Below are 15,944 nucleotides of genomic sequence, written 5' to 3'. Positions count from 1 at the left end.
CAGTAAGGGCTTAACCAATTTTGCTGGTACTCTGAAATGTGTCAGCTTCTTAGAGCACGAATTGCTGATAGGTATTTTACCAGGTTTTTAACCCTTAAAGGGCTGAGCTTTTTTACAACGAGGGCATACAAAATGGAATTACAATTATAGTGTGTAGAGGCTAAACCACCACGCGCGTCTAAAGGGTTAATTGCTGTCTAACATTTAGGTAATTTACTTACATTTGTTCTTTTTGAATGACATATTTTGGGCAAGTAAAATTTATCTTGGTACTTGGTAGCTGTCACGGCCTGGTTTTTGTTATAGGCGTGATGACGCGAATGTCTCTGTGTGTTGTAGATACCTCTTCTGGTACTACTATAATGTTCTTCTTAACTAAATACTTTCTTACACGCACTAGATTTGCAAGTGCGTAAGAACACTAATATACTAAACTCTCCAACGACAACATTTAGAATCATTAATAAACACGCTGGTAGCAGACATGGATTTTATTACATAATAAGAATGAAATAATTCACAAAAGATATTGGCGACTTCAGCCATCACACATTATACATATCCAAAAGAAATAACTCTGCTTACTTAATAATAATCACTTAGTACTTATACTTTCTACTCGAGGAGATAGCAACGCTCCTCTCTCTCTAAGAGTCCAGGATCAACTGAGGTGTTCACCTCGTGGTCATTTACTTGACCAAGCAAAATCTCGTGCTGAACGCACGGAATAGTTAAGTGACTACTAGTGACTAAATGTTGCAAGGGTTCTAAAACTGATATTTGACAGTAGCTGACTTAATTGCTTAGACTTAGATCCTCTGCCATTCAGTGCATTGGGCGGCAAGCTGTCTCCACAAAGATCTGTCACTGGTAGTTGACAACCCACGCTTAACCTGGGGACAGATTGTTAATGTTAGCTTTCATGTTTCTTTTGAGATTCAATTCAAAACTTTGAAATTTGGCACCACACACTTTATGGTTAAACTGTTTAGTCCCAAACAACACCCAAAACTTGTCTCATGCTTGACCCGCCAGCTTCAGTTCTGTTTGAATCATGAGAATAATGTGCTTTGTATTGTATTAATTAATTCAAAGGATGTTATCTAATTTCATTGACTTTGTAGCTGGTTAAAAAAATGGATTACGATATAGACCAAATAAAATTCTGTTTTTAGGTGTGCAAAGACGGCAGTGATCCAGGATTTGGACAAAGCCTGCTGCATGCTGGGAAGCTAGTGTTTGAAACCAGCCAGTTGACCCTTCGTGTATCTCCAGTCAAAGCACCTGCTGATGTGACTGGGTTTAGTTTTACTAGAGGTTACATGAGTGAACTGACCAGTCCAGTGGGAGATGAAGATGGTAAGCTCAATATCTTCCTTTTCATTCGAAGCTAGATCCAAACAGTTGATTGGTTATGCTTCAGTTATTCACGTTGTAATAATTATGTGTACAAGTCTAGAATATTAACTAATTCAAGTTATTTTTTTGGGTTGTTACATTAACATTAAATAATACATTTCTTGAGACTGGGGTATGCCTAGAGCTTCTCCTTGGTTACATCTTGAACAGGACCTTCACATTTCATGCAGGACTATCACAGGGTGTTTTGTTTCACATGTTTTAGAATCTTGTTTTACACTTGAATCACAATGTCTGCGATCATAGGTCATATTAATTAAGGCTTTAGATCTACTAATCATCTACTAATACTACTAATAATAACTAATAGTAATATTCTATATAGTTAATTATACACGTAAATATATTGATCTAGAATTAGATCTAGTCTAGGTCCATATTTTGAATTTAATAAACCATTTCATTTGATTTAATTGTCATTGTAAATTAGCTTTCAATTTAGATTTAGACATAAATTAGGCATTGTAAACCTTAAACTAGATTTAGACTAGACCCCTTTAAAAACTAAAATCAACAACAGTCATCATGAAATTGCTCTGGCTATTTATCCTAATAATTACCAAATACATACTAGCTGAACACAGAACCAGATCTACCTTAGTCAACACTAAACTTAAAAAAGAAACAACAGTCATAATCAATCATCACACTTTAGATCAAAGCAACTTAAAAAATAACCTAACATACACATCCATAACACTAAAGAAGATTACCCATCACAAATGGAAGTTCTCAATCAGACACAGCAGAAATAAATACCTATCACTGTTAATATTAATAGCAGGAGATGTAGAGTCAAATCCAGGGCCTAGATCTAAAGATAGATGCAACATCTGCAAAAAAGTATGCACCATGAAACAGAAAGCCATTCAATGTGACACCTGCGATGAATGGTACCATGCATCATGTCTCCATATGAATACACCTGTGTATTATGCCTTAGGCAACAAAGATGCATCATGGCACTGTGTACCGTGTGGGTTACCTCAGTTTACATCAGGACTGTTTGATTCCTTTGATGCAGACACTTCTAACCCATACAACATCCTAAACACCATCCCAAACCAAACTCACCAACCACTAGCCAGATCCACTCCTGTTAAACCTAAATCTACTAAAATTAATACAACAGCCTCACTAAACAAACCTACTAAAGAAGTAACACCAAAATACCTTAAAACCTTAGTAATAAATTTTCAAAGCATTAGGAACAAAACAGCAGACTTAGAAATTTTATTAGAATGTGAGAAACCAGACATAATTGCAGGCACAGAAACTTGGCTACATCCTGAAATTTATAATGCAGAAATTTTCAATAGTAATTATGAAATTTTTAGAAAAGATAGGGCTGATAATCATGGAGGAGTTCTTTTAGCAATAAAAAACACTCTTATAGCAGAAGAAATTACCTTACCTAACTCAAAAAATATAGAATCAACATTTTGTAAAATTAATACCACCTCAACATCCCTAATAATAGGCAGCATTTACAGACCACCAAATTCTAGTTTAGAATACATGCAGGAACTATGTAATCAGATTACGACACTTAAAGAGACAAATAAAAATGCAGTTTTTTGGATTATGGGTGATTTCAACCTACCTGATATAAATTGGAAAACACTAACCATAGATAAACACCAAAACCTTAATGAGCTTTTCATAGAAACTTTACACAACCTAAGTTTAGATCAAATCATTAAAAAGCCAACTAGATTAAACAACACATTAGATCTCTTCTTAACCAACAGACCTGGATTAGTAGTTGATTATGATATTATCCCTGGTCTATCAGACCATGAGATCATAAAAATACACAGTCAGATAAAAGCAGTAGCCAATACAAAACCCAAAAGAAAAATCTTACTCTGGAATAAATGTAACCTAACACAACTACACCAAGCTGCATTAAACTGCATTAAACTTTCAACAAACATTCTTATTAGAAAAAGACATTAACCAACCAGTCGATGACCTCTGGAATTTTATTAAAAACCATCTTAAAAGCATTATAGAAAACCAAATACCAACTAAATACACATCAAACAAAATAAATAAATGCTGGTTTAATAATAGACTAAAGAAGCTTTGTAAACAGAAGGAAAACCTATATAGAAAATTTAAAGAAACTAATGCAGAAAGAGTTTACAAAAAGTATATAAAAATTAAACACTTAACCCAAAAAGTAAGCAGACAGCTGCAGAGTGAATACATAAACAATGTAATATCTAAAGACAACAACAAAAACCTATGGTCATACATTAAGTCTAAGAAAATGGAAACAACAGGCGTAGCGCCATTAAAAGATGAACATAACATAATACATAATGATAATGAAACTAAAGCAAACATTCTAAACAAATACTTTGCATCAGCATTCTCAGCCCCAGGAGACAAAGACATATTACTGAATTTGAACCAAGTAGACAACATAGAAGATATAGTAGTACAAGAAAATGGAATTCAAAAACTATTAGCCAACACCAAACCAAATAAAGCTTCTGGACCTGATGGTATTCCAGCTAGATTACTCAAAGAACTAAGTAATGAGCTAGCCCCAGTGTTCAAAATACTCTTTCAGGCTTCACTTAACCAGGGCAGAGTACCAAAGGACTGGAAAGAAGCTAATGTCACCCCCCTATTTAAAAAAGGAGAAAAATCTGACCCAGGAAACTACAGACCAGTATCACTTACCAGCATCACATGTAAAATCCTAGAACACATAATATGTAGCAACATCATAAACCACTTAGACAAACATAATGTCCTCACACCATACCAACATGGCTTTAGGAAATATAGATCATGTGAAACACAACTAATAGGACTAATTGATGATTTTTCAAAAGGTTTAGATAATAGTGAACAAATAGATGCTATCTTACTAGATTTTTCTAAGGCTTTTGACAAAGTTCACCACCATAGTTTGCTTAAAAAAATAAAATATTTCGGCATTAATGGTCCACTGCATCAGTGGATTAAAGACTTTCTGATAGGGAGAGAACAAACTGTAATAATAAATGGCTCTAAATCAACACAGATAACAGTAAACTCAGGTGTACCTCAAGGAACAGTCTTGGGTCCACTACTATTTTTAATTTACATAAATGATTTACCAAATTGCATTAGTTCAGGAACAAAAGTCAGATTATTTGCAGACGATTGCATAATATATAGAACAATAAAAACAACACAAGACACAGATATTTTACAAAGAGAATTAGATGAATTACAGAAATGGGAATCAAATTGGAGCATGTCTTTCCACCCAGAAAAATGTCAGTTGTTAAGAGTAACAAAAAAACTAAAACAAATTAATTCCACTTATCTTATTCATGGCAAACCAGTAACACAGACTAAAAACGCAAAATACCTAGGTGTTATAATAAATGAAAAACTGTCATGGAATCCACATATTGATGAAACTACAAAAAAATCAAACAAAGCATTAGGATTTATTAAAAGAAATTTCTATAAATCAAATAAGAACATAAAACTAAAATGTTATTTAACCTTGGTTAGGCCAATAATAGAATATGCATCCTCTGTTTGGGACCCCTCAACTCAAGAAAACATTAAGAAACTAGAACAGACACAAAATAGAGCAGTGCGATTCATAACAAACGAATATTCACATGACTAGAGTAACACCTTTAGTAAAATCACTAAATTTAGAAAGCCTTCAGGACAGAAGGCTCAAAAGTAAAGTAGCAATCATACATAAAACACTGAACCATAATCTTCAAATACAAAAACAAAATTTAATAAAATACTCTGAAAGACACAAAGATAAAGGCACATTCCTCGTCCCATATGCTAGGACAAATTTGTACAAATACTCCTTCTTCCCTAGTGCTATTAGAGCATGGAATGGGTTGCCTGAGCTAGCCAGGAAAACCAGTGACTTGGCAGAATTTAAGTCATTGGTTAATATGCATGACTAAATGCATGACGCGTAGGACGTAATCATCTTCTTTTTTGAAGTAACGTCTGTATTATATAAGATAAGATAAGATATTATTAGGATGTAATCTACAATACATAAGTATCAAATATAAGTTAAGTGCAAACAAAATAATAAAAAAAAATTATAAGGGAAGAAAGTGGGTTTAGGAAGAAAAAAAATCTTTACATTAAGAAGTCTAAGCAACCTTCAAGCTTTCTGCCCTGGCTTTGATGTCATTTCTCAGTGGTGCCTTTACTTCGTACCTTTTATCTATAGGAAATATAAATAAACAGATGGAAAATAGAGATGAAATGCGTTATCTAAATTATTTCTTCAACAATTGCTGTTGAAATACTTGGCTGCTTGGTTGTGTGGTATATACTCATCGTCATGGTCTTGGCTTTTAAGCCTGCCTGTCATCAACCCCTGATATCTTGCTGGAGCTTTGGGCTAAGACATCAATCTGTAGGAACTTTGGAAACATGTACAATGAACAAACAAAGTGGGTAAAAGACAATTTTAAATTGAACCATTGAGGTGACTGAATGACAGTCCGGGACACATACTGCAAAACTAGGCAGCTATTGAATCGAGAAACCAGAGTTACGATTCATTTTTATTTATATATCTCAAAAAGGTTTTGAAATTAAGAAATAGAAAGGTTGGAAATTAAGTTTTATGTTTTATATTCCATCTTCTACTACATTAGGAAATCTTATAATGAGGCCCAAGGAGACTCCTACTGAAGACATGGTCCCAAAGTCTGCATTGAGTGACACACAGATGTTAATGTCTGGCTTCAGACAAGAGGAGTTGAGGAGGCTAAGCAAAGAGAGTGTACTCACCAGGCAAAGTTCTCTCCCTTCTGCAGACAAGATATCAGCTCTGCAGCACCATCATTCCATTGGTTGGTTCTGATCAATTTTTTTTTTAATTTGTGATTAAAGTAGGCACTTAGTGTTGTCATTGCAATAAGTTATCTGTTGAACTGGTGAAGAAAACAAAAGGAATTATTTTCTATGTACCACCATATCTTGTGAAGCTGTGAATTAATATAGAAAGACCAATTATTTCTTTAAGGTACTGTGGAATTGATGAGATTGTTCTGAATGGTCCCTTTTATATTTTAAACTGGCAAGACTACTGTACAGCTAAGCATATTCTGCTGGTAGCCAATGTGGACAATGGCTTTGTCTGCATCAAATGTGACAATCATAAGTTTATTAAACTTTACAGATAACTGTAGTAGTTTATTGTTATATCTGATTATCTGAGAATACATTTCATGAAGAGTATTTTTATTAGTAACTTTTTGAATCACCAATAGCTGCTCTTTAAGAAAAGGTATTTTCTTTAGTAACGGCATACAGTTATGAAACATAATAAAAATGTTGAACTTTTTTTTTACCTAACAATTTTTTCTATTGAAAAATGTATTAATTGAAAAATTTATTAATTGAAAAATATATTGTTTTATATATATATATATATATATTTTTTGCAAAACAGAAAATCGCAAAAGCAGCAGAAAGAAATTGAGTAAAGTTCATTCCAATCAGACCAGTCCTTCAAACAGTAAACCCAGGAGTGCTGTGTCATCAGATCTGACACTCACAGGGCACTACCAGACCAGTTCAGCCAGTTCCATGTCTCCTGCCAACTTGCGTCGCCTGATGTCCAAAGCTAGCATGGAGAGTGACATTTACTACACAGCTAACGAGGCTGATGACTCAGACCTGGAAAGCGGAAGTGGCACACTGACATGGGAGGGTGCCAGGAGAGGGATGTTTTCTGGTGAGCACAAAAAAATGTCTTATGACACCTTCTTTTTTTATTAATCTCAACTAAATGATAGATAAAAAGTAAAAGCTTATAGCAGTAGTCAATAAACATTGAACCCCTAAATGAACACAGTGATAAGAATGTAAATCTAAATATGAGACAGTAAAATCACAGTAACAGTTATAACATTACTCTGGTAGAACATGTGCACTTTACCAAAGCTCAGCTGACTATAAAAAAAACAACAACTCGTCTTCTTTTCATAGTATTTAAATGAACTTATCTAGAAACAGTGACTTTTGATACTTTCTTAAAACCTTCCTTCATCCTGGCTAGTCTGACTTAATGTATGGACTGGTCAGTCTGGATTTAAAATTTCTAGCAATGTTAAATATTTTTGCAAAGTTTATATAAACTCATTCTATCTGGTAAAAAGTTTGTACACCTTATTTCTCCCAAACCCAATCTGGGATCAAGCTGAAATTTTGCACAATTATTTCTTTTACCTGACAACACTAGAATCAATAAAAAAAATTTAACAAAGTAGTTAATTAACTATTGGTAATAAACTTTTATTTGGTATCTTGAACAAGGGAAAGAAATTGTAATTGACTGTAGTGGTGGTATAAGCTGAATTAGTCGTGGTCTGATTAGTTAACACTAACCTGAAAAATAGGACAAGACTATAGAAACAATAGAAAACTTTTCAATCTTCCATGTTCATAAACTCTCCACTAGCAGAGCGGTTACCGTGTTGGCTTGAGAAGCCTGAGAAAGCTTGAGCGAGTTCGAATTCAGATCATTTCCCCTTTTTTTATATATTTATAAATGCTTTTTTATTTTTTGTCTACATCTATTACAAATTTAATTAAATGATTGATATGAACTAAAACTATTTTATACAAGTACGCTTATTATAAGCTTTTTTTTAAAAGTATTTTAAAATATTTTTTGTTTAATATTTTGATCCAATTCAAACATTGCAAGCTGATAATTGTTTTATTAATTTATTATTTTTACCAATATATGAACTTATAATTCCTAATGTTAAATTATAACTTTAACAAAGCACATTTGTTTCTATGAAATTTTCATGTAGGATAGAAAACATTGATAATTAGCTGGTGTTACTTTATAATTGTATTTCAATAGTTTACTAAGATTATATTACTACTACACATTGTTAGGTATTTTAGTTTCTTGTCTATAGTGCAGTGGTTCTCAATACACTTTAGTATGGCACTGCAGCCTGGGTGCTGTATAAGAGGCAGCTCCTTGAATGCTTCCATCCAAGGTACTTTCACTCCATTTCTGCTTTCTGCTTACAAGAGAGCATATTCTACTGGTGTCCGGTGTGGACTTACTGTTCGACAGCTGTGCTAGGTCGGACACCTATGCAACTTGGGTATGACCGTTTTCCAAAGGCAATCTTTTTTTTTTTTGTGAGCTTGAAGTAGAATTCTGCAACAGAGGTGCCCTTCCCCTGAAACTCAGGTGCCATTTTGCCTTGGCATAGAGGAAAGCAGCTTTCAGCAGATGGCCTTTCAAAAAGCCATTGTTAAAGAGGGGTGCTGAAGATGAAAACTTAAATAGGAGATCCCCAGTAGACAATAGCTTTGTCTGCATCACATGTGGCAAAACATGCAGGTCTCAACTGGTCTTGCATGGCCATGTGAAATACTGCATTCATCCTTAATCTTTGAAGATGATGCCAACTTAAAAATCATTTGATCAATAATTAGCACTTTTAGCCTATCAGTAATGAGTGTTAGGCAATGTATTAGATACCTCTACTCTAACTAAACTACATTTTTCTAAAGTTATGTTCAAAAACATTTATGCTAACTACTCAACATTAAACTAAGAGTTTTTCTTTTTTTTTTTCTCCATAATGGATTTATCTCAACTAACTGGTATTTTAGAAAAAAATTCTCTGCCACTATCTTTGTTAGCTGCAGTGTCAGCTGACACAGGTTTACATATATATTTATTACATATATTGCATATATATTTACAGATACATTTAGATACAAGCACAATCTTTCTCACTATCTTTCTTTTACAATCCTTGAAATTCTATCACTGGATGGTTGGGAAACAAATATTTTCTGGATTTTACTGATCACTCCTTCCGACCCCCCCCCCCCCCCCCCCAAACAATTTTCCATTGCACTATTGTAAAATAAACAAAGATGAGCTAGAATGTTAATTTGTTTGAATTTAATGTTCCTTTTCATTCACCTTTGACAAAAAAAACCCACCAATGTTTAAGTGTATTTAACATTATTACATTGATGTAATATCCTTGTTTGATCTGTAAATTCTCTTTAAAAGAATTAACAACAATCCTTGTTCAGCTTCTGATGAGTACGAATATAAATGAATTTTTTTTTGTTTGTTTCCTTCCTAGATGATGAGAGTTGTCCTAGTACAGTTAAGAGGCTCTCCCAGTCCCAAAGTATGAAAGAGAGAGACAGGAGAAAACCGAAAGATGGGAACCGGGGTTTTGTTTCAGCTACCTCAAGTGTGTCTTCCCTGGCCAGTACCCTATCGTACTGCTCAGCCACCTCAGACAATGACTCCGAGATGCTGGACTCTCAGGTGGACCCTGAGGAGCTGATTGACATGATCAACTTGCATAGCCACATGAATCTCCCCATCACACAGAGCCCCCTCTTGCTGTCCTGCTACTCTCAGCACTTGTCACATTATATATGTCAGGTATTCCATGTTGGATCATAGTACAATATTACATTCAAAGCCTATAAACAAGAGTATGGAATAAACTAAAATAATACATATCTTGGAGAGAAACTTTAGCTCAGGCAGATATATATGAAAACTGGTTAATACTTAACATTTATCTTATCTTATATAATACAGATGTTACTTCAAAAAAGAAGATGATTACGTCCTACGCGTCATGCATTCAGTCATGCATATTAACCAATGACTTAAATTCTGCCAAGTCACTGGTTTTCCATGCTCTAATAGCACCAGGGAAGAAGGAGCATTTGTACAAATTTGTCCTAGCATATGGGACCCATTAAAATTTACTAACAGCTAAATTGAGCCCTAAAGCTAAGGAAATAACAGCCCACTTGAACAATGGGAAAGCCTCAGTAATAGTAAAACAAGAAAAACATTTAAAAAAAAAAAATATTTTTTAAAATGACAATACCTCCGTTATTAAACTTCAAACATCATAAAATGTAAAATAATTTTAAAAAAAATTAGAAAAATATTTGGTTCAATTAAGGTATTGAACCCGTGACATCCTTATCTGCTAGAACTTATGCATTTTCTGATTCAGCCAGCGATTATTTATTGGTATGTTCATTATATGGACATCTAGATCTAACACTAGATCTAAAGTTCTGATTTAGAACTCTTAAGATCCAGTCTAGATCTACTTGACGTAAAAATATAAGCAATGTTTATGAACTTCAATAAAATTGAAGTAACTTTAAATTTACTCAGTTATATGGTAATACTTAATAATTAAAGGCACATTCCTCGTCCCATATGCTAGGACAAATTTGTACAAATACTCCTTCTTCCCTAGTGCTATTAGAGCATGGAATGGGTTGCCTGAGCTAGCCAGGAAAACCAGTGACTTGGCAGAATTTAAGTCATTGGTTAATATGCATGACTAAATGCATGACGCGTAGGACGTAATCATCTTTTTTGAAGTAACGTCTGTATTATATAAGATAAGATAAGAATACGGCTGACAACGCCATGTTGGCTCTAAACCTAGATATAGTCTCCAGCCAAATTAAGGTTTATTTAATTTTTTACTTTGAAAAATTATAACGGTCAAACTAGATTTTTCCCAGTGTGGCCAACGAGCTGGTAATTCTTTCTCATTGATAAACTGTTAAATATCTAGGAAAACCATTAGAGTCGTTTTTGAGATCAGCGTTAAGGTTCCAGGTTCCATAAAGGAGTAACTTGAGTGTTGTAATTAAACTTCCAAAAGCACAAGGCAGTGATATTATTATTAAATTAAATATTTAATATAAGAAACGTTTACAGATCCTGACACATGTTGAATTTGTTGCTCTCTGTTGCTATGATACAATAATCTTTCATTGAAATGTATTAGTTGATTAACATAAACATAAACATAAAGAAATATTCACAACCTGTATTATTGTTACCTTCATGTTGGCCATATATAGGATATGAAAACAGAGTGAAGAAGAAAGAGAACATGAAAACAAGATTTAGAAACAGAAATTAATTGATAAGGAAAAATAAATCTGTCAAAGAAAACATCTTTATAGTTTCTATGTAAATTTCAAATTGGATGTTTGGTAAAAAAAAACCTGGCCACATAAATGAAAAGCTCAAGTTTGATCCTGATGTAGAATAGGGATTTTTAATTCAAGGTTTGGCTCAAGCCTAGTTGTGCTTGCTGAGCACCTAGATATCCCAAACCCACATTTCCGCAAAATATATTGAGTGCACTGAGCATACTATAGGAGCATGGAAGAGTTGCTATATCAAAGCAAGAAAATGAAAAATCAATTTTAAACAAAATGTGTATTATGACAGCAAAGAAAGAACATATATAGCAAATCAATATCTTTCTATCTTTAGTAACTGTAATGTTTAATGGTTTCTATATTGTTACTGAACCATTACGCTTCTCTGACTTCAGGATTGGACTTCAAGTGCTCCTTGGAATGCTGTCTACACTAGTCGAATCCATGGCCTGAACTCTGTCCAGTCTGAATACTCTTTGTCCTCTGCTGGACATTCCGTGTACAGCGCAGGAGTGGCATGGACTCCACATTTTGTCAAGGTCAAGGATGGTTTTAGTGTGAATGTCATGAAACCACGGCAGGATGCTAAGGTACTTAGCTTGGCTCATTTGTATTTTAAAAAATTACTTAAACAGAACTTAAACTTTTTTTTCAGTTCGATAAATGCAAAGAAAGGAACATACAATTTTTTGTTTTAAATTCATAAGTTTTTACAAATTTGGAGCTATTCACCTTTTGTTCTAGCAGTCAGCAGTATTTGCATATATAATAAAAAAAATTCATTATATGCAATTCAATATTAAGTCCTCTAAACCATCTCTCCTGATATCCTGATAAGAATACAAATCAACACTCTGGCTGGCAAAAAAGGAAAAACTCCTCAATGCTCCTAAGAGACGAAAGCTGAGCTGGTTTGGTCTCATATTGTAAGACGAGACTCTCTATCAAAAGTCAAGATACAGTGGAGGGAGCACAAAGAAAGGGTCGTCCAAAGAAAAGCTGAGCTGGTTTGGTCATATTGTAAGACGAGACTCTCTATCAAAAGTCAAGATACAGTGGAGGGAGCACAAAGAAAGGGTCGTCCAAAGAAAAGCTGAGCTGGTTTGATCATATTGTAAGACGAGACTCTCTATCAAAAGTCAAGATACAGTGGAGGGAGCACAAAGAAAGGGTCGTCCAAAGAAAAGCTGAGCTGGTTTGGTCATATTGTAAGACGAGACTCTCTATCAAAAGTCAAGATACAATGGAGGGAGCACAAAGAAAGGGTCGTCCAAAGAAAAGCTGAGCTGGTTTGGTCATATTGTAAGACGAGACTCTCTATCAAAAGTCAAGATACAGTGGAGGGAGCACAAAGAAAGGGTCGTCCAAAGAAAAGCTGAGCTGGTTTGGTCATATTGTAAGACGAGACTCTCTATCAAAAGTCAAGATACAGTGGAGGGAGCACAAAGAAAGGGTCGTCCAAAGAAAAGCTGAGCTGGTTTGGTCATATTGTAAGACGAGACTCTCTATCAAAAGTCAAGATACAGTGGAGGGAGCACAAAGAAAGGGTCGTCCAAAGAAAAGCTGAGCTGGTTTGGTCATATTGTAAGACGAGACTCTCTATCAAAAGTCAAGATACAATGGAGGGAGCACAAAGAAAGGGTCGTCCAAAGAAAAGCTGAGCTGGTTTGGTCATATTGTAAGACGAGACTCTCTATCAAAAGTCAAGATACAGTGGAGGGAGCACAAAGAAAGGGTCGTCCAAAGAAAAGCTGAGCTGGTTTGGTCATATTGTAAGACGAGACTCTCTATCAAAAGTCAAGATACAGTGGAGGGAGCACAAAGAAAGGGTCGTCCAAAGAAAAGCTGAGCTGGTTTGGTCATATTGTAAGACGAGACTCTCTATCAAAAGTCAAGATACAGTGGAGGGAGCACAAAGAAAGGGTCGTCCAAAGAAAAGCTGAGCTGGTTTGGTCATATTGTAAGACGAGACTCTCTATCAAAAGTCAAGATACAGTGGAGGGAGCACAAAGAAAGGGTCGTCCAAAGAAAAGCTGAGCTGGTTTGGTCATATTGTAAGACGAGACTCTCTATCAAAAGTCAAGATACAGTGGAGGGAGCACAAAGAAAGGGTCGTCCAAAGAAAAGCTGAGCTGGTTTGGTCATATTGTAAGACGAGACTCTCTATCAAAAGTCAAGATACAATGGAGGGAGCACAAAGAAAGGGTCGTCCAAAGAAAAGCTGAGCTGGTTTGGTCATATTGTAAGACGAGACTCTCTATCAAAAGTCAAGATACAGTGGAGGGAGCACAAAGAAAGGGTCGTCCAAAGAAAAGCTGAGCTGGTTTGGTCATATTGTAAGATGAGACTCTCTATCAAAAGTCAAGATACAGTGGAGGGAGCACAAAGAAAGGGTCGTCCAAAGAAAAGCTGAGCTGGTTTGGTCATATTGTAAGACGAGACTCTCTATCAAAAGTCAAGATACAATGGAGGGAGCACAAAGAAAGGGTCGTCCAAAGAAAAGCTGAGCTGGTTTGGTCATATTGTAAGACGAGACTCTCTATCAAAAGTCAAGATACAGTGGAGGGAGCACAAAGAAAGGGTCGTCCAAAGAAAAGCTGAGCTGGTTTGGTCATATTGTAAGACGAGACTCTCTATCAAAAGTCAAGATACAGTGGAGGGAGCACAAAGAAAGGGTCGTCCAAAGAAAAGCTGAGCTGGTTTGGTCATATTGTAAGAAGAGACTCTCTATCAAAAGTCAAGATACAGTGGAGGGAGCACAAAGAAAGGGTCGTCCAAAGAAAAGCTGAGCTGGTTTGGTCATATTGTAAGACGAGACTCTCTATCAAAAGTCAAGATACAATGGAGGGAGCACAAAGAAAGGGTCGTCCAAAGAAAAGCTGAGCTGGTTTGGTCATATTGTAAGATGAGACTCTCTATCAAAAGTCAAGATACAGTGGAGGGAGCACAAAGAAAGGGTCGTCCAAAGAAAAGCTGAGCTGGTTTGGTCATATTGTAAGACGAGACTCTCTATCAAAAGTCAAGATACAGTGGAGGGAGCACAAAGAAAGGGTCGTCCAAAGAAAAGCTGAGCTGGTTTGGTCATATTGTAAGACGAGACTCTCTATCAAAAGTCAAGATACAGTGGAGGGAGCACAAAGAAAGGGTCGTCCAAAGAAAAGCTGAGCTGGTTTGGTCATATTGTAAGACGAGACTCTCTATCAAAAGTCTAAAGATACAATGGAGGGAGCACAAAGAAAGGGTCGTCCAAAGAAAAGCTGAGCTGGTTTGGTCATATTGTAAGACGAGACTCTCTATCAAAAGTCAAGATACAGTGGAGGGAGCACAAAGAAAGGGTCGTCCAAAGAAAAGCTGAGCTGGTTTGGTCATATTGTAAGACGAGACTCTCTATCAAAAGTCAGGATACAGTAGAGGGAGCACAAAGAAAGGGTCGTCCAAAGAAAAGCTGAGCTGGTTTGGTCATATTGTAAGACGAGACTCTCTATCAAAAGTCAAGATACAATGGAGGGAGCACAAGAAAGGGTCGTCCAAAGAAAAGCTGAGCTGGTTTTGGTCATATTGTAAGACGAGACTCTCTATCAAAAGTCAAGATACAGTGGAGGGAGCACAAAGAAAGGGTCGTCCAAAGAAAAGCTGAGCTGGTTTGGTCATATTGTAAGACGAGACTCTCTATCAAAAGTCAAGATACAGTGGAGGGAGCACAAAGAAAGGGTCGTCAAAGAAAAGCTGAGCTGGTTTGGTCATATTGTAAGACGAGACTCTCTATCAAAAGTCAAGATACAGTGGAGGGAGCACAAAGAAAGGGTCGTCCAAAGAAAAGCTGAGCTTGGTTTGGTCATATTGTAAGACGAGACTCTCTATCAAAAGTCAAGATTTACAATGGAGGGAGCACAAAGAAAGGGTCGTCCAGAAAAGCTGAGCTGGTTTGGTCATATTGTAAGACGAGACTCTCTATCAAAAGTCAAGATACAGTGGAGGGAGCACAAAGAAAGGGTCGTCCAAAGAAAAGCTGAGCTGGTTTGGTCATATTGTAAGACGAGACTCTCTATCAAAAGTCAAGATACAGTGGAGGGAGCACAAAGAAAGGGTCGTCCAAAGAAAAGCTGAGCTGGTTTGGTCATATTGTAAGACGAGACTCTCTATCAAAAGTCAAGATACAGTGGAGGGAGCACAAAGAAAGGGTCGTCCAAAGAAAAGCTGAGCTGGTTTGGTCATATTGTAAGACGAGACTCTCTATCAAAAGTCAAGATACAATGGAGGGAGCACAAAGAAAGGGTCGTCCAAAGAAAGGCTGAGCTGGTTTGGTCATATTGTAAGACGAGACTCTCTATCAAAAGTCAAGATACAATGGAGGGAGCACAAAGAAAGGGTCGTCCAAAGAAAGGCTGGCTCAATAACATAAAAGAAAGACCAGACTCTCTCTTGATATCCTGCTAAGGACAGCTGCTGACCTGGAAAAGTGTGTGTGTGGGGGGGGGGGCAGATGATGAGCTTATGAATATTCTAAATAAGGAATTCTCTTGAGG

The 15,944-nt window shown here is 36.0% G+C and overlaps 1 protein-coding gene across 3 annotated transcripts in view; it reads left to right on the top strand.

The window, feature by feature from the left end:
- LOC106057329 (bridge-like lipid transfer protein family member 1) overlaps positions 1-15,944 on the top strand; it is a 108,482-nt gene that overhangs the window by 30,359 nt on the left and 62,179 nt on the right. For all 3 annotated transcript variants that reach the window (XM_056037266.1, XM_056037264.1, XM_056037265.1), the window contains exons 24-28: positions 1,176-1,359; positions 6,075-6,272; positions 6,875-7,159; positions 9,558-9,868; positions 11,814-12,008. In XM_056037266.1, the coding sequence (XP_055893241.1) occupies positions 1,176-1,359; positions 6,075-6,272; positions 6,875-7,159; positions 9,558-9,868; positions 11,814-12,008 (1,173 nt within the window). The remainder of the gene's footprint in view (positions 1-1,175; positions 1,360-6,074; positions 6,273-6,874; positions 7,160-9,557; positions 9,869-11,813; positions 12,009-15,944) is intronic.

The sequence above is a fragment of the Biomphalaria glabrata genome, chromosome 8 (genome assembly GCF_947242115.1).
Source record: "Biomphalaria glabrata chromosome 8, xgBioGlab47.1, whole genome shotgun sequence".
Taxonomy (NCBI): domain Eukaryota; kingdom Metazoa; phylum Mollusca; class Gastropoda; family Planorbidae; genus Biomphalaria; species Biomphalaria glabrata.
This window is presented reverse-complemented; position numbering and strand designations above follow the sequence as displayed.